This window comes from Rhopilema esculentum, chromosome 4 (assembly GCF_057945365.1).
Source record: "Rhopilema esculentum isolate cy_ngs chromosome 4, ASM5794536v1, whole genome shotgun sequence".
NCBI lineage: Eukaryota > Metazoa > Cnidaria > Scyphozoa > Rhizostomeae > Rhizostomatidae > Rhopilema > Rhopilema esculentum.
In genome coordinates this window covers 13357454-13379792 of record NC_142818.1, presented here as the reverse complement: position 1 = coordinate 13379792, position 22339 = coordinate 13357454, and the positions used below count along the sequence as shown (strand labels likewise).

Sequence of the window (22339 nt, the reverse complement as noted above, 5' to 3'; positions counted from 1 at the left end):
GTATGTTATATGATCTCATGAAGCTCTAATATTTAACATTGGCTTGTAAAATAGGACGGTTTTGAGCTGCAGCTTGGAGTTTCTGCTTAATGAGACAACGAGGTAGATAAAATATGAAACAATATGACCTGTTAAAGGGCTTTCTCATTAATTGGAAGTGGGAATATCAAACCAGGGAATAGAGATTATTCTTCTGGTGATAGTCGTTACATTTTTACATATAGGGATATAATGGTTGTGTAGATTAGTGATATCCAGGTCATTAACTGGCTATGCATATAATTTTTGGATTCTTTTGCAGGTCTTCAGTTCAGAACTGCTTTTCATGGAGCCGTGGCAAATGCTAATTTCAAATCAAAACTATAATACAATTTCCATCAAATTAACACAGCAATGTTTGATATCTAAGAATGCATTTGATACTTGCGTTGAAAGAGGCCTGTTTAACGTTGGCTTTAAGTATATTCCAAAGATTTGGTCCTCTAAAAGATATAATCTTTGTCAATTGTTAGTTTTCTTCAATGGAAGCAAAAAGTCAGTTGCAGTATTTATCAGTTTTCTAAAATATCGATTCGAGTGGAAATTTTGAGAAGCAAGCCTGGGAACACCAAAGAGAATATCATCAGATTTAGAACAAACCCTATTATCTATATGGAATTTCATATGTATTATAGATAGTGACGATCGTTCTGTTGAAAAGGAAAAGAAAAGCCTTGACTGTGACCAAGATGAAATAAAGAACGTTTGTTATTGGGTACATATATATTTCCTAGCGCAATGTTTTCGATCTATGTTCTGACATTTTATTCTCTGAAGCAGAAGTAGACTGGCCCACCTGGACACCGGGAAATTTCCTGGTGCATATTACGCAATCAAAAATGGGGAGGGGAGGGGGGATTCACACAAACGTTTACGGTCCTTATACTTAATACATACTTGTTAAAGCTTGTTAAAATAGTTGTTTAGGAAGATAGGGAATTTTCAAATATTGCCGATTTTTGATTGAGTAATATGTGCTTATTCCTTATGTTGTCTCTCTTGAATAATAGCCCCTTATCTTTGGGCCATCAACTATCCCTTGATAGTGAAAACTGCTTTAGATATGATAGAGGACAATACTTTCTGAACGCCTGTCCGTGGCAAGCTATTTGATTTCGCAATTCAACTAACAACTCATAGGCATCTTGCTTTTTGTACGTTAAAACCAGGAGTTTTACATCAAAAAAAATTATGCCTAGCTGAAACAAAAAATCTTGACCACTTTTTAAAAAAACTTTATACAGAACTTGTTGAGGACGAAGATTGATTTCCTCATGTAAGAACCTTCTTTAAAACTTGATGGAAAGTTAAACTGGCTGTTTTTAAAAAAACTGGTTTCAAATTTACAACTAGCTATTAAAGTTTTCCAATCTTTCTTCAAATTTTTGTCCCGTAATAGAGACTCTGCCTTTTTTAAGAAATTCTTTATCTTTTCTACCATGTCTACGCACAGTTCCTCATACAAAAGAAACCTATCATTCTGCAAAATCATCAATGTGTGCTAAACGGCAGGGAGATCTCTTAGAATCAATTTGTCCATGAATGATATGTTATTGTTATCAGATATATTTCGGACAAGTTTACAGTTTTAAGCACATGTTGAAAATCTGATCATAATTCCCCACGCTGATGTACTGGCATCATATCTTTTGTAAATGATTTGTAACTATCGCGTAGAGATAGGAGCAGTCATTAGGTTAGCAGGTGCCGAGGCACCCCTATACATTACCGTTTGATGAGAATGAAGTCATATATTTCGTCAAAATTCTAAAGATTTCGAGATTGAGTTTATTCAAAAATAAACTCGTCTCCTAGGGCAGAGAAGTTGCTTTCTTTGTAAAATCTTGGAAGATAGTGTCTTGCTAGTTGAAAAATTGGCTTTGGGTTTTAGTCAAACATTCAAAATCTGTCATTTGATACATAAAATTGAGGGCAATGTCAAATACAGTCAATTTGACTGAGAATCGTTTTCATGCCAATTCCAATTGTGGATAAAAAGACTTTGATTCTCATCATGGGGCACGTTTCGACATTTTCAATAGGACATTTAAAGGCTCAATAGGACAATACGACATGCAAAGGGTCTTAAGGATGAACTATAACAATGTTTGCAACAAACTGATTTTCAGCTAAGATAAGGTTTTCCGGGCCCGTTTTACAAGCCCGAAAGTTAAGCAACTTTAGCACCTATTGACGCTCTTTTGCTTGCCTTTCCCTGGCAAAAGTTGGAAATTTTGGGAACTTGCCCTCAGTTCCCGTAACACTAAAATACCGTAACACTAACACATAAAATACGGTAAGTTGTTCCCGCTTAGGTCCTTGTTCAGTGTGTCCACAGGTTCAGCGATGTGTTTGCCTTTACACTCTCCTTTTATAAGAACAATTTTATAAGAACACGAACTTCAAAATTAGTCAAAAGTTGAGAACAAATTAAAAACAAGCCGAGGCTGAGCTACCGTAAAATGTAACTTTGAACAATGTTTCATCTCAAAAACGAGGAGTTTTTTCCCATCTTGGGATGCTTTTTCGGTGAATATTCAAACATGGCGGCAAAGGAAGGTTTTCTCACGCACTTTGTTGGCAATTGAGGTCCGTACACCTCCCTAGAGTGAAAAGCTAGCAATTGCACTGCTTATACCCTATAAATCTAAGAACAAATAAAGAACAATTCAGCCTCAGATTTTCGAAAAAATTAAGAACAACCAGCCTGAACTTCAATTTACTGTCTCTTATAAAGAAGATTGTAATGGTAAATTTTATAAACCTCCCTTAAGGCATTTGCAATGGGAAAAACCTTTGCCCCAAATTATGCCAACATATTCACGACAAAAATGGAACAACATATCTTGAGCAATGCCCCGATGGGGCGTAGTTAAATATTTTGGAAAAGATTTATCGATGACATAATCTTCATCTGGCAAACACAAGTTTGAAAACCTACAAGAATTTATACAATACACCCTATATCATCCACAGAAAATAAATATAAAAACCGTATATAGTCGGCTCTTTTCTTGAAGTCACGCTTCTGGTTATAATCAAAGCAAATTTAGGCCCAAATATGCAAAACCTTTCCATCAAATTTTCACCCAAATAACCCCGTTTACAGTGTCTTAGTTTTCTGACAAGCGTTGCTTGTCTTTTTAGTGTGGTTTTTAAACAAGACACATATATCAACCAAGGGTGTAACCATAGAAATGGTTGTAACACTTAAGGTGAAAGGAAATCAAAATCAATTTAGAAATCAATTCCATCCAGCCCAAGGTCACGCTGGCAATTTCTACTTCGTGTCACTGGTAGTCTGCATCATTTTACTTTTGGAGTAGACAAATGATAAGCATAACCTACTTTCTTGTTACAGCTACATAAGAAAAACAACAAAACAGGTCCGTTGGTAGAAAACATTTGCCCTGCGAAAAGGTCCTACTTTCGTGGTAAGGGGGGAGGGGTGAGCCACCCCCCATACCCCCTCAAGTAACGCCCCTGCCGCCACTGCTATTAAGAGTGTCAGACGAAAAGCTTTAGTAGCAAGTTACAAAATATTTGCTTTTTTAAAGCCACTTTCAAATTGTACCACAAAAAGATTGTTAAAAAAACTTATCCATCAGTGTGCAGGTTTACGACGACACCCTTTTTGAGTCTCAAGTTAGAGGAGACGGGTTAATGACACCTATTCTCCTTAAATTGACTGCAAAAAAGATACAGGTGAGGAATCCACCGGTAAGATGGCTTTTTATCTTCGAGAAATATTGAAAGGTTTTATCCGAAGAATGGCATCATTCGTTTGAGAGATTAATAAATCGAAGGTGTAACATGGACCACAATTTTTCTTTGTTTTATATTGTCAATTGGAAACAAGCCTGAATTATTAAATGACATGTGGTCAATTATAGAAGTCTTAACAAGCTCGTTTTGTGATGAGTAAATTGCGAACAAACATTTCTTGCAATCTCCTGATCTTTTCCAGTCTTTGTGATTAAAAATTTACAACAAAATGACGTGGCCACCATGATTCATAATTTACGCATGCGCAATTCAAACGGAGACTGGTGTAAAAGTTGAAAGGAACAATTTAGGACTGTCGAATTTGGTTTAAATTTGTTATTTTTCGTCAACATGTCCTACGCTTACCTTTTCAAGTACATAATCATCGGAGATACTGGTATGTTAAGTATTCCTTACTTGTATTTAAGCAGTTTCAACAATTTCACTACTTCCATTCAACCATTATCTTTAGTGTACTTGAATTCCGCCATTTGTTACAAGCTCATTTAGGCCAGCGCTTAGTAATATTTTTTTGATTGCCAAACAGGTGTAGGAAAGTCATGCTTGCTTCTTCAGTTCACGGACAAAAGATTCCAGCCCGTCCACGACTTGACCATAGGTATGTAGTAGTACGAAATATTTTTCAGAGTCCGTCTATTTCCGCACTGGTCTATCTCCATTCATATAATTTTAAACATCATTAGAGGCTACTTCTTTAGTACAATCCTATGTCTGCACAGTAACAATCTCAGAAGAGAAATGTATATTGTCACAAATAATGTGTAAAATCAACTGGTTAAGAATGGTCTTTGGTCCAGTATAAGTTTTGCAACTAAATCGAGAACTTCTAGAATCGAATCAACTGGTTTGGAGTGGTCCTTGGTCCTGCTGGAGGCCAACAGTCAAGAGCCAGGGCTATGATGGTGTTCAAAATAAAGACCAGTCCTGTTGACTTCCAAACAGCTTGTTTAAACCAATAATCTTGCATGACCGCCACTGTAATGCTTGCTTTGAAGTTCCATCATGTAGAACAAATGTATTCCATTCTGTAGAGCAAATATATTTAAAGTTGTGAAGACTACCCAAGCTTTCAATAAGATAGCTAAATGAAGACCAGATAGTTTACTTTTTCTGAAACTGTCCTTTCCCTCCTTCTTATGGTTTATGTTGTTCATCCAGCATAACAATACTTATCCATTCTTCAACAAGATGTTGCACATTTTGATAGAGACTGTTAAATAAATCAATACCATTCAACCACTACATGCCAAAATATTTAATAAATTGACTTTTCTATTCAAGTAATAGAAAAAAACCAGTATAGTATAAAAGTTAAGCTTCTATATTGATAACACATAGACTTGGGTAGAGAGAAGTTGTTTTATTTGTATTTGATTTGTAATGCCATTTTGAATTTGTTTCCTCACAAGGTGTTGAATTTGGTGCAAGGATGATTACTATTGACGGAAAGCAAATAAAGTTACAGATTTGGGACACAGTGAGTAAACAAATATAACAGGCCTTGCCCGGAAAGGCACTCCTAGAGTGCACCCGAAAAATGTCTCGGAGAGCGATTTTTAGAGCCTCTCAAAATGTAAAAACGATTCTACCACGACCAAATAAATTGTTGACATTTGTTGAATTAACTTGATCATGCATGAACAATCTTACCAACAGACCGCAATGGTATGATTTGCGTAAGATTACCTCTTGAGAAAAAATCCAGCAAATTCAACGTTGGGTTTTCAATACCATTTTTGATCTAATAACCCTCTAATAACCACCAAGGACAGGGCACAGGCCGTCAAGCCTATTCTCTGGCAGATTTATTTGATTATTGAGCAAGCATTAATCTTCTGTTGAAGTATTATTTTCTGTTTTTTCTGAATAACTTAAAATCACCTGTGCAAAGCAGCCATCACATATCCGCCTAAATTTTCACATTGATTTCAAAGGATGTTCTCAAGGGCATTTTATTTGGAGGTGCAACTATTTAGAGCACCTAGAGTTTCTAAGGGGCACTTTTTATAGGGCACCTTCATTTTGCTTAGAGCAGGGCCTCATATAATATAAATATTTGTAACTTGTGTTTGTTATATATATGCTGTGATTGATCCATGTGACATTGTTATAATTTTTGGCTAGTATGAATAGTCAGGAGCAAATTCCTTGAACTTCAAAATTAAAGTGAAGAAAAATTTAATCATCAGTTGTCAGCATAGGCATATATATATATACAAAATGTCTTTCCAGGTCATGTCATGAGCAGTTTTATGTTCTTTGTTTTTATCTTCATTGATTCTTTAGAAAGACCAAGCTTTTTGTTTTATTTTTTTATATATTTAATTGAGACAACAAGAGATAAAAAATCAAGCTTGAGAGTACAGCTTAATTTGCTAAAAATTTGCTCATATAAACCTTTTTTTGGTCCTTCATTACAATGTGGAGATTAAATGAGCCCACGATGTACATGTTTGACAGAAAATATACATGTTTGACAGTTAACAAAGTTCGTTTAAAAAGCTAGTTATGAAATGTGATGTAAGAAATCTTTATGGAAAATGTTCTAAATGTATATATTTCTTGGAATAAATGAAGTAGAAAGCTAAAACTGTGCTAGAAAAATAATAAGGTAAGACATGATTTCCAATGATTTTCTTTATACAGCCCAAAATTGTTATTACCTCTGAAAGAAGCAACAAAAACCTTTTACAGTGCTTTGTAACAAAAAACATGAAATTTGTGCTTTACAATATTCACATTGTAAATTTATATGTCCGCGATGTATGGCTATCTAATCAGTTCATTGAGAATCAGAACTGTCTTTTGATTTCTGCGCTTGGCCCATTTGTATCAGTTTCTTGTAAATGGTTAATTGCCTCCAAGTTTTGTTCTGTGCTTATTTTTAGATTGAAAGAATTATTTCTAAGTTAATCATCATAAATATTTTGGTGAAGAATCTTTATGCACCAACCTTATCAGTCTTTTATTTTTCTGGTACCTAAACATAAAGCCAAATATGCTTTAGTACTTTTGATTCCTGCTAATGATAACACTAATCTTGTTATGCAGGCTGGACAAGAATCTTTTCGATCAATAACAAGGTCATATTACAGAGGAGCTGCTGGTGCACTTCTAGTTTATGATATTACAAGGTAAACAGGTCTTTAAAAGTTTTGTCGTCATTATTTTCTGTAAGGTTTATTTATTTATAAAAGGCTTTGAAAAGGAAACATTTCAAGGGAACATAGTACCATTTTTTGTTTCAGTGGTGAAATTGAACATTTTAAATCAGGGATGATGCTAAGGTGCGAAGTGTATGGCAAAGCTGCTGATAAAAACATTATTAATTTACCTGTAGAAAAATGCAAGATGGACGAATTTACAGATGTTTTAGATGAATATACATTTAACTAGATAACTTTTGGTGTTTTTGTTAGAAAAAGTTTTCTTCAGGTTGTTTGAATTGATTAAATATCATGCACAAAACCAATGAAGCATTCAAATTATAAAATAAGTTGCCTTTCAATAGAGGTGTTGAAGCCATCCTTTGTGCTGTAGCTACTACTCCTTGATTTTCAGGCATTGTATACACACCATCTGTTACACTTCCCTGATCACATAGTAGTAGTTTCAATTTGTTGTTCTTGACTGAATACACAGAGATGAAGTGATAAGAAGAAAGGCAAATTAAAGCACATTTGTATTTACATAAAATGTGCTTCTTTTCTTTTAGGAGAGATACCTTTAGTCACCTTACAACTTGGTTAGAGGATGCCAGGCAACATGCTAGTTCTAATATGGTGATAATGCTTATTGGAAACAAGAGGTTAGCTCATAGTTCTTGCTTTGTTTTATATTGCTGCTATCACTCTACAACATTACTGTGCTTGTTCACTGTTTGTTCCAGTTGAATTTTTAATGTCAAAGCTACAACTTCATCATTAAATTTTAATAAAAACTGACCTTCTATGTCTGACCTTGTATGTCTCTTTTAGTGATCTTGAGGCCAGACGTGAAGTCAAAAGAGATGAAGTATGTCACTTGATTTCTATCATATTGTATATCTTTTGACCCTGAATCATTGTCAATCTCCTCTTTATCAATCTCCATTATAACTCTTTAAGGCCTGGTTTCCTTTACTCTGTTTTCATATATGGCTCTTTTTTTCTCATTCCATTTTCATATTTTCCTGAACACATAACCCTGAGCCATTCTGTTTTGGTCAAATCAATAATATGGGTGTTTCCATTGCTCCACTTTTATCCGTTCTCATATCCTTTGTTTGAGCTCTTTTTGCCGAGATTGAATGACTTCATTTTCAAATGCCTCTTTCTTTGCTGTTCCCAATAAAACAGTGTGTCAGATGATTCTGTTTTCAAATGACTCCCCTTTGAACAGCGTTTTTGAGTGTATCCCATTTGGTATCAAATGAATCCGTTTTTAATGAAACGAGCTAATGACATTTTCTATAATTATTTTGCTGCAAAGAGACTGGATTTGTTCATGAAATTACATATGTTATGTAGGGTGAAGCTTTTGCTAGAGAGCATGGACTTGTATTCATGGAAACATCAGCAAAGACAGCTGCTAATGTTGAAGAGGTTTGCCTTAATACATTATATTAACCTCATTCATAGCACCACCATTGAAAACATTGGAAGCCATTAAAGATGTCATATGGCTCATGCCTAGATATGAAAAATACAATGAAACTTTAAACTATGTTGCCAGGTATAGTAACTGATAAAAGAATCATTGAGAGCCAATTAAACACATAAACAAGTATCAGCATGGTGGCTAGCTTAATTTTGTGCTTTGATTTTGCTCATTTGTGTTCTTAGAATCACCAACATAAAAACCTTAACTGCATGATCACAAACACAAGCTGATTTATTGATAAGCATGTTGTACCAAAAGCAATCTTGCTGAGAGTCCAGGGAGGCTGGGGGCCCAAGGAAGTTATGGTCCCTAATCATTTCAAGGGAGAATTTCATCAAATATTGTTGTAAGAAATTGTGTCAAGAAATTGACTGCCTGGAATCTCATGAACAGATTTTTGCAACAATGATTAGTATAATTTTGGTATGGTCTGTCATTTTTTCTGGAATATGTTTTATAGATTTGATAGGAGAAATAATACCTAACAGAAATTGAAACTTTTCTAAGATAATCTGTTAAATTTGCAACCCAGTTTTTGTTGTTGTTTTTAGGCTTTTATAAATACAGCAAAAGAAATTTATCAAAAAATTCAAGAAGGTGTATTTGATATCAACAATGAGGTAATGTGTCAACATAGTTTATTTAACATTTTCTTAATGATTTTATGATATTGATAGTATTGTATCATCAAAATAACTCAAATCTCATATAACTTGGTACTTTCATCAATCCTAACTGTTTTTGTTACCTTTGAGCCTACGCCAATTGGCTTGAACCCTAATTAACTCAAACATTTGTTACTTTGACAATTTTCATTATTCCTTCAAAGGTCGAAACTTTTATGTTGAAGCTGTAAAATGGCTTTTTTCACTTTGGCTTCATTCTTTGTAGGGTGTTCCAACAGTTAGGGCTTTTTTGTTTGCTATCAATCCTTTCTTTCAAAGAAAGAACCTTTTCTCATAAGATACATTATCAAGGCCCCATCTAAATAAATATATTTTCTTATAAAACAATTGTTTCTATCATTTGGTCTCCCATCTTCATAACACCTTTTTATCTGTGACTGAAAGTGAAAAAATTAGAAAATCATTTGAAAAAAGCATAATTTCAATGTAAATGTGAAACTTTTGATTCAATTTGTTTTAATTGCATTTCAAATTGCAATATTTTAGAAAAAATTGCTTTCTAGTTTCTTTACTTTTTGTTCCTTGGAATAAAATATTTTCTGCAAAATAGAATTCTTTTTCAGTATGTTATTTTGCTATGTTAACTATGCCTTAGGAAGAAATTTTTAAATGTATGAATTTGGAGTTACTTTGATTAATGCTATTCACTCCCCTTTCATCTGTTACTCTGTATTCTGGCTTCCCTATTGAAATGTTGTCACAATGTCCTTTTTCTTTGTATTTTGATCAGGTTTTGCTAAAACTGGTGCATATTGCAGTACATTTGTTGTCTCTTTGGTTCAGGTGTAAAATGGCCTCAAGAAACTTCATCCCTAGATATTTTCTTGTCAATACAGATCAATTTTCTCCTTATGTATCTCTGGTTACTTTTTCATATAGTTATGTTTATTTTGTTCCTATTAAAATGATTCATAACATTTTATGTGTTCAAATTTGCAGGCAAATGGTATTAAGCTTGGTCCTCAACACTCAGCATCAAGTCCTGGCATGCCAATGGGTGGCTCTGGGGCACAAAGAGAATCTGGTTGCTGTTAACTCACACAACTTCATTATATTAATTTTCAGTTGGGATGAATTTATGATGTGAACTATCTAAATTCCTCATATTACAATTACACATAGACTCCTCCAAATCCACTTTTCATTTTGAATGCATTTTGCAATATTGGAAAATCCCAAACCTCTGGACATGTGTAATTAAGTAAATTAAAGGCATTGTTTGAATTTGAATTCAGTGTAGCAGATGACGGCTGCAGTCAAGGCTCAAAGGATTTGGTCAAATCTTTGCCTGATAATATTATTTTTGTTTGAGTCAAACAGATTAAGTAACAAGAATGTTTGCTATGAATCCTTTATCAGCTATAAAAAGTTGTTAGAGAAATTGAAATGTTGTTTAATGTGATATTTTTAGTAGTTTGCTGTAAATTAAAACTACTGTATTCTAAGGGTTTAAGTCATCTGCAAAATACTCTATTTTTTAGATAGTTATCATCCTTATTTTTCCTGCTTTCTGATTTGTTTGATAACATTTTATCAGATCAAGTATAACATGGTAACTCAACCCTCCTCCCCCAGAACATGTTACTGAAGTTTTCACTGGATGTTGACAGGAAAAGTTTAGTCTACTAACTCACAAAACCATTTGAAAATATTTAAATGTTGATGTCTAAGCATGAAAGGTTCTTTTTCTTTTTGTATAAAAATGATTTTCAAGATTTGATATTGCCATGTTGTGATAGATGAGGATCCTAGTCCTTCACCAGATCAAACAGTTTTTCAGCCTGTGGTTTATTTTGTCTGCTAGATTTGGTTTATTCCTTTGAAAGTCAAACTAATAGCTTCTTTTTGTTTAAAGCATTTGTACTTGCAGTCCTTTGTAGTATTTAATTACCATGATTATAATATGTTACCATGTAAAGTTAACAATGCTGTGTTACTTAAGCCAATTGTTAAATTTATATATTATTTCTCAGAGTGAGACATTTCATCACAAGCTTTTCTATGTGTCCAGTTCTGACTAAAATGCCATAATTGTTGTTGGATTGCATTGAGCTTATTGTAAATAGAATGAAATAAACATCAAGGACCAGAAAAATGGAAAAATGTTAGATAACTATTTCCAAAACAAATAAGACAAGATACCTAAAGTACACCTAAAAAACTGTAGACATATATTCCTCTGAGGTTCAAGAGTGTCTGTCAGCTTGATGATTGTTCTCCATCTTTGTTGGTCATTTGCCTCTTCTTCTAGTCCCCCCTTTTGTACTTTTGACTTGTTTCAAAGACTCAATTCATCTACCATTTCCTCGTTTTTTTCTTTCCTGCTGTTCTGATATCCAATTCCAGTGTCCTTTTCACCTGGCATTTCTCCTATCTCATTTTTACATGACTTAACTATCGGCTTCTGCGCCATCATAATTTAGCACTAGCTGAGACAAACGTAAGCAAGTCCAATTTTGTTTTAATTTCCACACTTGTGCAATGGCTTGGAAGTGATTGCCATTGTAAAATACAATTTGAGCTGAAAGAAACATATTTACTTCATAAAATGACTACTATGCATTTATGAAATAGAATAAAAATATGCTTGACTTTCTGTGTGAGCTTTAAGTAAGTTTATTCTGAATAAGAAAATTCTAAAGCACAACAAAATTGACCTTTCAGATACATCTGAAACAATTCTGACATGTGTCCAAACAAGCTAGGAGAATACAAGTGAAAAAGAATTTTACAGTACCCATGTGTTATCCTAGTGCTTGCCTTTTACATCAGAAAGCATTTGTATGTATCATCTAATGCTGATTGTGGTGGATGATTGCAAGACCACAAACAATGAAGAACACCCCCGTAAACCATGTTGATGAGAATGTCTCACTGAACAACATCCATCCAAATAGTGCCTAAAAATAAACTCCTTTCTAACAAGTGTTTCTTTGCTTTGACAGTTTGAATCATTGGACAAAGAGTCATGGCTTTCTCAGTATATGAAAGAACTAGACTTCATGTCCATATGGACATTATCAAACTTAAACACAGTATTATTATTCAAAATTATGACTGACATTCTCCTTAATGTAAGAAGCATTGAGAAGCATTATGATGATATGAGAAGAATTTTAACAAACAAAAAAATATTAGAAGTCACATTGGACTAAACTGATGTAAAAATATTATAAACTATGGTACTATAAACCGAACAGCAACATATTCTGCTTCAGTTGTTGATAAGGCGACTATCGATTGTCTTTTTGACTTCCATGAGATTATAGCGTCTCCTAACTTGAAAATGTATATGTTGCGATCCAGGCTTAGTCATAAATTGACTCTCAAGACTGCCACTGCAACTGATAAATCTGGTCGCGTAGCTATGGAAGCATATGTGAGCGATCCAATTATTGCTTTATACTCTCTGGTGTTTACAGGCTTTTCATCATCTGTCAATTTTTCATAACGTGCAGTGCTTTCCATTGGAGTTGATACAGGCTTACAGTTTTGCATTCCGAATATCTTCAGCACGTTTTTAAGTTAGGTTCTTTGGCTTATCATTAGAACTTTAGCGTTTCTGTCCCTCTTTATAGACATACCAAGACAGTGATGGATCCCTCCAAGATCTTCCATCTCAAACCTTTCTTTTAATTTGGTCTTTTCAGCAGTTAACATTGCAGTGTCATTCGAAGCTAAGATAGTATCGTCCACGCATACTGTAATTATAATCAAGCAGATCTTTCCGCCTTTACATTCTGTTTTACAGTAAAAACACTGATCAGCAGTACTCCGAACATATCCAGATTCTTTAAAGTATTGATCTATTGCAATGTTCCAGCACCTAGCAGATTGTTTCAACCCATGAATGCTCTTGTTAAGCTTGCAAACCTTGTATGGTTGTTTGGCATCTACATAACTATCAGGCTTTTTCATATATATCTCATTGTCCAGCTTGCCATTAAGAACTGCCGTCTTTACATCCATTTGATGTACCTTCATGTCAAATTGGTTTGCAATTCCCAGCAGAGATCGAATGGAATTGTATTTTGCAACAGGTGCAAATATTTTATCATAATCCTCATCAGCTTTTTGTGAGTAACCTTGAGCAAATAAATAAACTTTGTAGCGATTGATGCTCCTACCTGCGTTCCATTTTACTTTAAACAGCCATTTGCAGCCAGTTAAATTCTTTCCATCAGTTTTGTCTAATTTGCTTCTTTTTTTGTCTGGCACATGGACAAAAGCATTACAGCCAAATCCTTTAAAATGGCTTACATCAGGTTTATCATCATACCAGCACTCATATGATGTTTTCTCTTTCAAATATGATGTTGGGCTTCTGCTTCTGATGTAGTTTGCTGTAGACACAGCCTCTGCCCAAAAACTCAATGGAAGATTACCATGATGTAGCACTGACCTTACAGTGTCTATGATTGTTCGGCTCATGTGTTCAGCAATGCCATGTATTCCACGACTTTTGCAATATTCAGCAAATTCAATTCAATCTATTCACCTCCATTACCTGATCTCAGCTTCTTTACTTGTTTTCCAATCAGTCTTTCCGATGACTCAACAAATTCTTTAAATTTATCTAGCACTTCACTCTTTTTCTTTAGCATGTACACAGTAGTGTAGTGAGTAAAGTGATCTATAAAGGTGACAAAGTACCTTGAACCTCCCACTGAAGTGACATTCATGGGACCACACACATCACTGTGTATGAGTTCTAAAGGCTGAATATTCTTCTGTGAACAACTCTTTGAAAATTGTTGGCGACGTTGTTTTTGCATGCACAGCCTTTAGACTTGTTGTGCAGCAGCTTCAGGTTGTCATAACCAAGGAGTCCATAGCGATAATGCCATAGTGCATTGTCATCATTGGCATCAGTTGATCCAGAACAGCATGATTGCTTAGGATCTACATTCAATTGATACAGTTTTCCATGCTTGTGGCCAATACTGTATACATTGCCATTAATGATTATCTTGCAATAATGACCTTTAAACTGCACTTCTGCATCTTTGTCAGTGATAAAGGCAAAGATAGCAAGTTTTTCTGTATTTTTGGTACGTTAAGTACATCTTTCAGGGTTGCATTCACCTTGTCTTTGCCATCATACAAAACAAGCTGCAATTCCCCTTTTCCATAAGCAAAAATTACAGTATCACCAGCAAGCTTCACTTCTATTGGTTTCTTGAATGGGGTATATCCATACAGCCCCTTTTAAACAGGGGTCACGTGCTGTGATGCCCCCGAGTCTATCCACCAGTCACTTTTATCTGATGGAGTATTACCCACAGCTAACGCAATCTCAGTTGCTGTTTCTTCATTTACCTTGCCATTTTCTTGTCTTGTTTTTGCTCTACTTGCTGTTACGTTCTTGGGGCCATTTTCAGCATCAGCTTTCTTTTTAAAGCAATCCAACCAAATCTTCTCAGCTATTTCGTCATCCACTGCTTCCAAATGCTTGGCAAGTGTTTTAATATAATTTATGTGGTCGATCATTCTCCCTCCTTCTCCCATTCGTGGAGAATATAGCTTCCCGCGGTAGAATATTTTTGTGATAGCGATTTTCATTCAAAATGTTGTTCAACATTGTCCCAAGCTTCTTTTTTAGCATTTTTAGCAGATCAAACATAAATTTACAAACTTGTTTCAACAGACAGGCACACTGTCGCGAGGGCCATATTTTACCTCTTTCGAAATCTCCTTTGCTGTTCAGGATTTGCTGCGGCATTCAGGGTTTCTTCTCCCGTAACTAATTCCCATAAATCTTTTCCGATAAGGTACATTTTCATCTGGAACCTTCAGCTATGATAATCATCTCCATGCAGTTTTTCAACTTTAAAACCAGTGTCTTCAGCTGCCATGATTACAACGAAATATTCCAACAGACTTCCTCTGACGTTTTTATTAACAGCTAAGCCATGTACAGACGAAAAAACTTATGAAAAATGCCTGGGCCCATAACCCGTTAAAATATTATAAACTATCATACTATAAACCGAACAGAACTTTCAAATTTTTCGATAGCAACAGGCTAAAACCGAATTACAAGTAATCAAAATCTAGAGTTTAACAAAACGTGATCTAGCGTGAAGTGTCGGGAAGTTAAAGCAACAACAGTTCGAAATGCCAATCACTTAATATAACATGAGTCATAATAATAATAATCATAGATTTTCAACAACTGAAATGGAAAACTCAAGCCATAGAATACAAGAAATCACTCAAATAAATGCTTGAGAACAGCAGGAATTAAACTACTCTGATTAATGCAAAGATTTTTTACTTACACTGAAGCAGAAATTGGCAGCAGTATTGGTGATTGTGGCTTCTGCAGCAGAACTGCATAGCAGCAATGATTTTGAAAAGGACCGAAACATGACAGCATTGCACAACAGAATCATTCCAGCACTGGACAATTGCATCAATGAAACTATCTGTAAAAATATGGTTTCAAAACTAAGATTAAAAATCTTGTTGAGGAAAGTTTTTGACTGGCAAATCAATAAATATTTTTTGCCATTTCATTAGAAAAGTTTTTCTGTGCCTCAAGATTGTCCAAGAAATAAAAGACAACAGAGCCATAATGAATGAACTGAAAAAGATGTGGGGACTGAAATGCAAGGCAACCTGCAGCCAAAATCCAACTAGACATCATAGTAGACTCTGGTTATAGGCACACCAAATGTTGCTTGCAAAGTTGTGACTGTAAACAGAATCTGACTGTAAACGGAGCTAGATTGAATAGTTCTGCATATCTGGGTCTAAACTTTATGTGACTTTAACCAGATTTGTGACTTCAACAGATTGACTGTGAGCAGTTAGATTGACTGTTATTCTCTTTTGAAGTCAGTTTATTGGGAAACACTGTGTAGCATCAGGATTGTTTTACTTATTCACAAACTGAAGATAGTTTTCTTACTTCAAACTTAGTTGATGCAGACATTACATTTTAAACTCCTAGATAGGCAGCTATTAGTAACAAAATGAAACTGTTTAGAAACTACTGGATATTGTTTGTAATAATGGAAACATTTCATTTTCAGTTCAACTTGAACTACAATTACAAATCTCACTATGTATGTAGTTATGTATGTAGTTAAAAGGGGAGTAGTTCAGGGTTAGTCCATGCTTTGTTCCTACAGCAAAAGATGTAATAGGTGTTACAAATGGATATCATAGAATAGAAATGAGATATCGTTTGTAACGATCATCAATGGAAAGAGAGCCGCACATTTCCAGGAATGAGTGGCATGAGTCGCTGAAGATGCAAAGAGAGCTGATGGAGAGATTTACAATAATATGACAGATTCAAACCTTTGTCTTAGATCTGAGACAAGGCAAGCATATTTTAAATGTTTCTTTTCTGCATTGCAGTCAAGGTTGGTTTCAAATCCTATCGTTAGTTCGAAAACATATAAAATATTTATAAAATGAATATTCATTCAGGATAGATATTTAAACATGTTAAAACTGCTGTTATCAATGTGTGTCCTGTGTTCTACACCTAAATGCTATTGCCCTAGATATTACCCTGTCTTTCATAGCAGAATAGAATCTATGCTTGGTTTCAGTTACTTCACCTTTTGCAGAGCAAATATTGGTATTTCATACACTAGGGTATCAAAAGTATTGCACCACCCTGCTCAAAATGGCGGCACTTTTTGTCGACTTTTTGACAATGCAAAACATTTGAATGCATTAATTGGGTGAAATAAGCGCATTTTAGAGCAAACTTTGGCGGGAAAAGTTTGCAAATCTTGCTGACGCCATAGAAAACTTAGTTAAAAATGTATAAATTACGCAAAAACATTTTTATCTGTAAAAATGTAGCCCATGCCTGAGGAAACAAAATTGTCAAATGAGAGGCGAGTCGCTATAAAACATTTACGGGGAAGTGGCCTTTAATTTAAAAAAAAATGTTGACCAAGTTAAATGCAGCTACACAACAGCTGCGGTAAATCAAAAAAGATTTCTCGAGAATGTTACAGTAGTAAAGAAACCGAGAAGTTGGCGACCAAAATAAATTTGATGTTAAAGGGGAAAGAATTTGTCGGTTTTATTTCACTACGTACAGCACCAAGGGGCAGTAAAAGGCATGAAACCCAACACTGCGCAAGGTTTTGCAGCTCAAAATCCGTCCACAGAAAATATAATGAGTGTTTTGCACAAATACAAAAGAAAAAGTTACCTGAGTAAACGGAAACCATTTTTACAAATATTTATTTCCATACAAAAGAAATTAAAGTTTTGGCATAGCCAGAATCAAGTCCAATCTTTAACATCGCTAAAAAAGTTTGACTTCAAATGAAAAATGTTACAAACTGTGATCCAAATGGTCGTCCAAAAGCCAGAGAATCATTAATTGCAAGAATTTTCCAGGCCTATTGCGAAATTCCACAAGAATACGTTGACCAAAAATGTGGATCCATTTCAAGGAGGCTTTTTGCGGTTTCAAAAGTTTGCGGCTACCTATCAAAATATTGAAATTTGAAACTGTTAAAGGACGTTTGCTACTGTTATTTTTAAAATAAATGCTCTAAATAGATTGAAGTTTTGATTGGTGGTTGTTTGCTTTCGACCAATTGCCATTGGCCCTCTAAAAACAGAAATAATTTGCATAACAATAGCTTTCGATCATTCATGCGCCATTTCTCCTCCTTCGAGGTGGTGCAATACTTTTGATACCCTAGTGTACATTCTTTGGAGGTTTTTGCAATTAGAATTAGTCTCGTAAACAAACACGTTCAAAAAGTATTTCAAAGCCATTTTATGCAATAAATTTGGAAGACTTTTTGAAAATCTTGTGAAATTGTTCGAAGCCTTTTATGAATGCAAAAGTTTTATCTTCACAAGAAAACTTAGAAATCTATCAAGGGTGGGCAGACAGAAAAGGTTTAGGACACCCTTTCTAGAATTTCCGCCAAAACAGCAAAGTTTGTTCAATCAATGTTAGAATGCTAGTTTTGGGGCTGCCATTTTGTTATTCATCGTCCAAATAGTTTTGTCACGCAAGTTTATAAGGACTGTGTGTGTTCATACACAATGCGATCAAGACAACAACTTACTTTCTCACAGGTAAACATTCCATAGAAAATGGGCCTAAAATATTCTCCTTCGCCACATAAAAGATTGGAGACTAATTTTCTACTGAATGCAATTTTAGCAAATACGGAAGCAAGAGCTGCAAAGAAACCAGCATAAATTGCAAATTTAACGCCATCATTCTTGGTCCTGGTCCTGCCACAGCTACCAGTATCGTCCGCCATTAGGAATTTTTTAAGTTTGGAATGGAGCATCCACGTATCCCTGTGGTAATAAACTGATTCCCAGACCTCTGTACGATCTTTTCGAGGATAGCTCTCTCCCGTTTGTGCTGTGCCTAGGCCAAGTAAGTGAAAAATATGCCTTTTATCATCCAAAGAAATCATCATATTTAAAATTAATTTGATAACTCAGACTCCAACATAATATTCCAGATTTATTTGAGTTTCCTGTTATTGTATCCTTTCTTACATCTGATATAAAAGTTAATTATTACGCACGAACTAACATTGCATATGGAGACCTATAATGGCCAACGATCTGTAACATATTTCTCAAGTTCTATAATGTTCTGTAAGATATTTCTAAAACTGTAAGGAGACTAATCGTTGAAATTTACCATAAAATATTGTAATGAAAAACAGTTAGCTGCCGTAGAGTTTCGAAAGTAGAGAAGTATCGACTACCTATTCACTGTTGGCAAAGTGCTCACATTCTAATAATGCAATTTTGTATATATATATTAGAAGACATAAGTTTTGTAATAGTGTTTGTTGTGTTCTTCTATACCCCTTAACGTTGACTGTCCTTAAGGCCTGTAGTTGAGATCAGTTTTCCCAAGTAACGAAATAGAATCGAAAAGTGTGGTGCATCATTAGTCATTCTTTTTTGGTGAAACATTTGAGTTGGACATAGTGCTAATTCCATGTGTAAAGAACGCTTCTTTAAGTTTAGTTCTCTCTTTCATACTAATGAAAATTACTGTTTTACCAATTTGTCATAAAATGCAGAGTTGTGCCATTTTTGATGCATAGAACAGGACAGCTCTAAGTTGCAACTGAATTTTATGCTGTATGCAATCATCAGGCAGTTCATCTAACAGAAATACATCATTATGCTAAAGAAATTGAAACAGACTCATCCTAAAACCAGTAGGCCATTTATTTTTATTCAGCATGATGTTTCCTTTGAAAATCTATATATATATATATATACAGATGTATATATACTTTGTGGAAAAAACTAGGTAATCTTATGTTTTCACCTGGCAATAAGTATATACAACTGAAATTGCTATTGTATCTTTGCAGAATGAAGCACAATAACGTTATTCCAAATGCCCATTTCCACAAACACTGGCAAAACTACATAAAGACATGGTTTGATCAGCCAGGAAAAAAGAAGAAAAGACGTGTTGCTAGGCAGAAGAAAGCACTCAAGATTTCTCCCAGACCAGTTGCAGGCCCTCTTAGACCTGTTGTCAGATGTCCAACTTTTAAATACAACACTAAAGTAAGGTTTGGAAGAGGCTTCACACTAGAGGAGTTGAAGGTATTTTCAAATTGTTTCTTTTGAATAAACTGTTGAACTTCTTGAGCATATATATATATATGCTCTCAATAGCTTCTTGCCTATGATGAACTTAAAAATGTGAATATATATTTAGTATAAATATAGTGTTGAGCTGATTTTCTTCAAAATTATTATATATTATTTGCCTTCCAATTATGTATACATCTATTCCTTTTCTGGTGGAAATGGTTCTGGGGAAGGCTCATAACTGATACGGAAGAAAAAACTGCCTTAGAATATATCTGGCCTGGTTTTATCAGAAGACTTGTCAAGAAGAAAGGGAATTCTCAATCACTTTTTAAATTGCATGATAATGTGATTGGCCACTTTGTATATATACATAATTGGAAGGCCAGCCATTGAGGGTCAAGTGGCTGTGAGCCACTTTTACCTGTGTCGAATGCCATGAAAAGATTATTGTTTACCATTCTGTTTTACTCTGTGATACCATAAAGAGAGAGTTGTACACCTGTAGACAGGGTAGTTTTAAGTTGCCACTGTCAGTTTAACACCCATTGTGATCATCAGGCAATTTCTTGATGGTTTGATGAAGGCTGTGATGATGTGTGTTGTTTTTGTTAACAGAATGCTGGTATTTCAGCAAAGCGGGCTTTAAGCGTTGGTATTGCAGTTGACCACAGAAGGAAGAATCGCTCCACTGAATCTTTGCAAGCCAATGTGCAGCGACTGAATGAATACAAAAGCAAGCTGATACTCTTCCCAAGAAAGGCCAATAAACCAAAGGCTGGTGATAGCGAGGTATGTTCTTATGGTTTGCATTCTTAACTTCATGGTTTGTTCTTATATATATATGGTTTAGAAGATTTGCCTTCAACAATCTGGGTAGTTCTTGCGACTATGTAGTTTTCATCTGGTCCACACCAATTTTTACATCTTGGGTGTTAACAGATCACAATGTTTACTAAGTCTGCAGACATTTCCTGTCCGCCATTTATCTTCTAAAAATATGTCCTTGAACATGCCACCTTGACTCTGCATGCGTTCACCTCTTGCCTTTGTACTTATTGCTGCCCCACAAGAACATTTCTTATCTATGTGAGGCAAATCTGAAAGAGAAAAGTTCATAGAGAAGTGCTTTATCAAATGGAGACTTTTCTAGCTGAAGGATCACTCACATGGACACCTAAACACATTTTCTTGTCTTCAGTAACCCTTGATGGTGAAAACCCCAGCTATCTCCTGATAGGCCAATGTGCAGAAAACCATAACCAAACATGCTGTTGTTATTCTGGTTATGCTTTTGCTGGCATTTGCTCTTCACTTGCATAGGAACGTGTTTGTGATCACAATTTTTATTTCTAGGCTGCTGAACTGGCTTTGGCCACTCAATTGCAAGGACAGGTCCAACCTATCCTGCAGACAAAGCAGGCTGAGAAGGCAAGAAAGGTTACCGAGGATGAGAAGAAAATTAGTGTATTTAGCTCTATGCGTATTGCTCGTGCCAATGCAAGACTGGTTGGAATTCGTGCCAAGAGAGCCAAAGAGGCTGCTGAGACTGACAAAATGAAAATGGGAAAGAAATAAGTTTGTTGAAGTATGAAATTCTCATGCACATATAAGCTTGTATTTTCTTGTTTTCTCTTATCTACCTAAAAATCTCGCATAGCATAGATTTACTTCGGTGACCAATGATGCCAAATCTTACATTTAAAGTATGTCAAGCCACATTTCAAAATTTATTTGGAACAATGTATGTGAAATAAATAGATAGAGTAAAATATTGAAAATGTTGCTGATTCACCCCTTCAATGAACAGTGTTGTTCAAGTTCTTTCAAGAAATTCCTCTAAATGAAATATTTGACTTTTGATGAGGATTCAACATCCAAACGCCAATCAAGCTACTACATGTTTTTATACATATTATTTTTACAATATGTTTTTATTGGCGATAAAAAGCAATTTGGACACCAAACATTAGGGGTGTAAGTTTACTCCCCCAATTCATACCATATTTCCTCGAAAGAGCCCCCCCCCCTCACTGAAAAAGCACCTCTTCTACAGGAATGTGAGACTACCTTGATGTGAGACTTGGTCAAAAATACCAAAAAAGGAAATGAAAAAACTTGAGAATATACAAAAGGATGCTGTAACCAGTAGTAATGCTGTAACCAGTAGTAATGATCTCCCAGCTTCAACACCATATCAAGGCCTGACATGTGAATGTGGTCTTAAACCAATGAAATACAGAATAATAGAGAATGACTTGTATACCTACATAGAATTCTAAAATTGAAAGAAACAACGTTAACTAAACAAATTTACAATGAGCAGAAAATACTAAGCTTCAAAGATTGCTGGCACTATCAAATTAAAAAAAAATATTTAAAAAACCTTAAGATTGCTCTTACAAAGAAACAAATCAGCAATCTACCAACTGAAGAATGGGAAAAACGAATCAAACAAAGTGTAGTAAAATCTATTGAAATTGACCTAAGAAAGGACAATGGATCAAAAACAAGATTCATTAGAAAAAGTTCTTTTAGAATAAAACACAGCGAAGCCCCTAAATTGTTAAAATCGACGTTAAATATGGTAGACTTTAAGGCAACAGGGGGAA

The 22339-nt window shown here is 34.9% G+C and overlaps 3 protein-coding genes across 3 annotated transcripts; 2 read left to right on the top strand and 1 right to left on the bottom strand.

Moving 5' to 3' along the window:
- The first annotated feature begins 4049 nt into the window (after window positions 1–4049).
- Window positions 4050–10632, top strand: LOC135690611 (ras-related protein Rab-2). The gene is made up of 9 exons (XM_065208214.2): window positions 4050–4201; window positions 4352–4423; window positions 5235–5302; window positions 6877–6959; window positions 7541–7633; window positions 7803–7839; window positions 8334–8408; window positions 9018–9086; window positions 10092–10632. The coding sequence occupies exons 1-9, from the start codon at window positions 4156–4158 to the stop codon at window positions 10185–10187; spliced, it is 639 nt and encodes a 212-aa protein (XP_065064286.1). The 5' UTR covers window positions 4050–4155; the 3' UTR covers window positions 10188–10632.
- Window positions 10633–10867: 235 nt separating this feature from the next.
- LOC135690614 (transmembrane protein 42-like) lies at window positions 10868–19095 on the bottom strand. Its single transcript, XM_089114632.1, has 4 exons — window positions 18212–19095; window positions 15434–15580; window positions 11890–12052; window positions 10868–11673 (listed from the first exon to the last, which is right to left on the bottom strand). Exons 1-3 carry the CDS (start codon window positions 18575–18577, stop codon window positions 11945–11947), a joined length of 621 nt encoding a protein of 206 aa, XP_088970758.1. The 5' UTR covers window positions 18578–19095; the 3' UTR covers window positions 10868–11673; window positions 11890–11944.
- On the top strand, window positions 18396–21340 carry LOC135690613 (large ribosomal subunit protein eL13). The gene is made up of 4 exons (XM_065208216.2): window positions 18396–18534; window positions 19499–19739; window positions 20346–20519; window positions 21084–21340. The coding sequence occupies exons 2-4, from the start codon at window positions 19500–19502 to the stop codon at window positions 21303–21305; spliced, it is 636 nt and encodes a 211-aa protein (XP_065064288.1). The 5' UTR covers window positions 18396–18534; window position 19499; the 3' UTR covers window positions 21306–21340.
- Window positions 21341–22339: the final 999 nt, after the last annotated feature.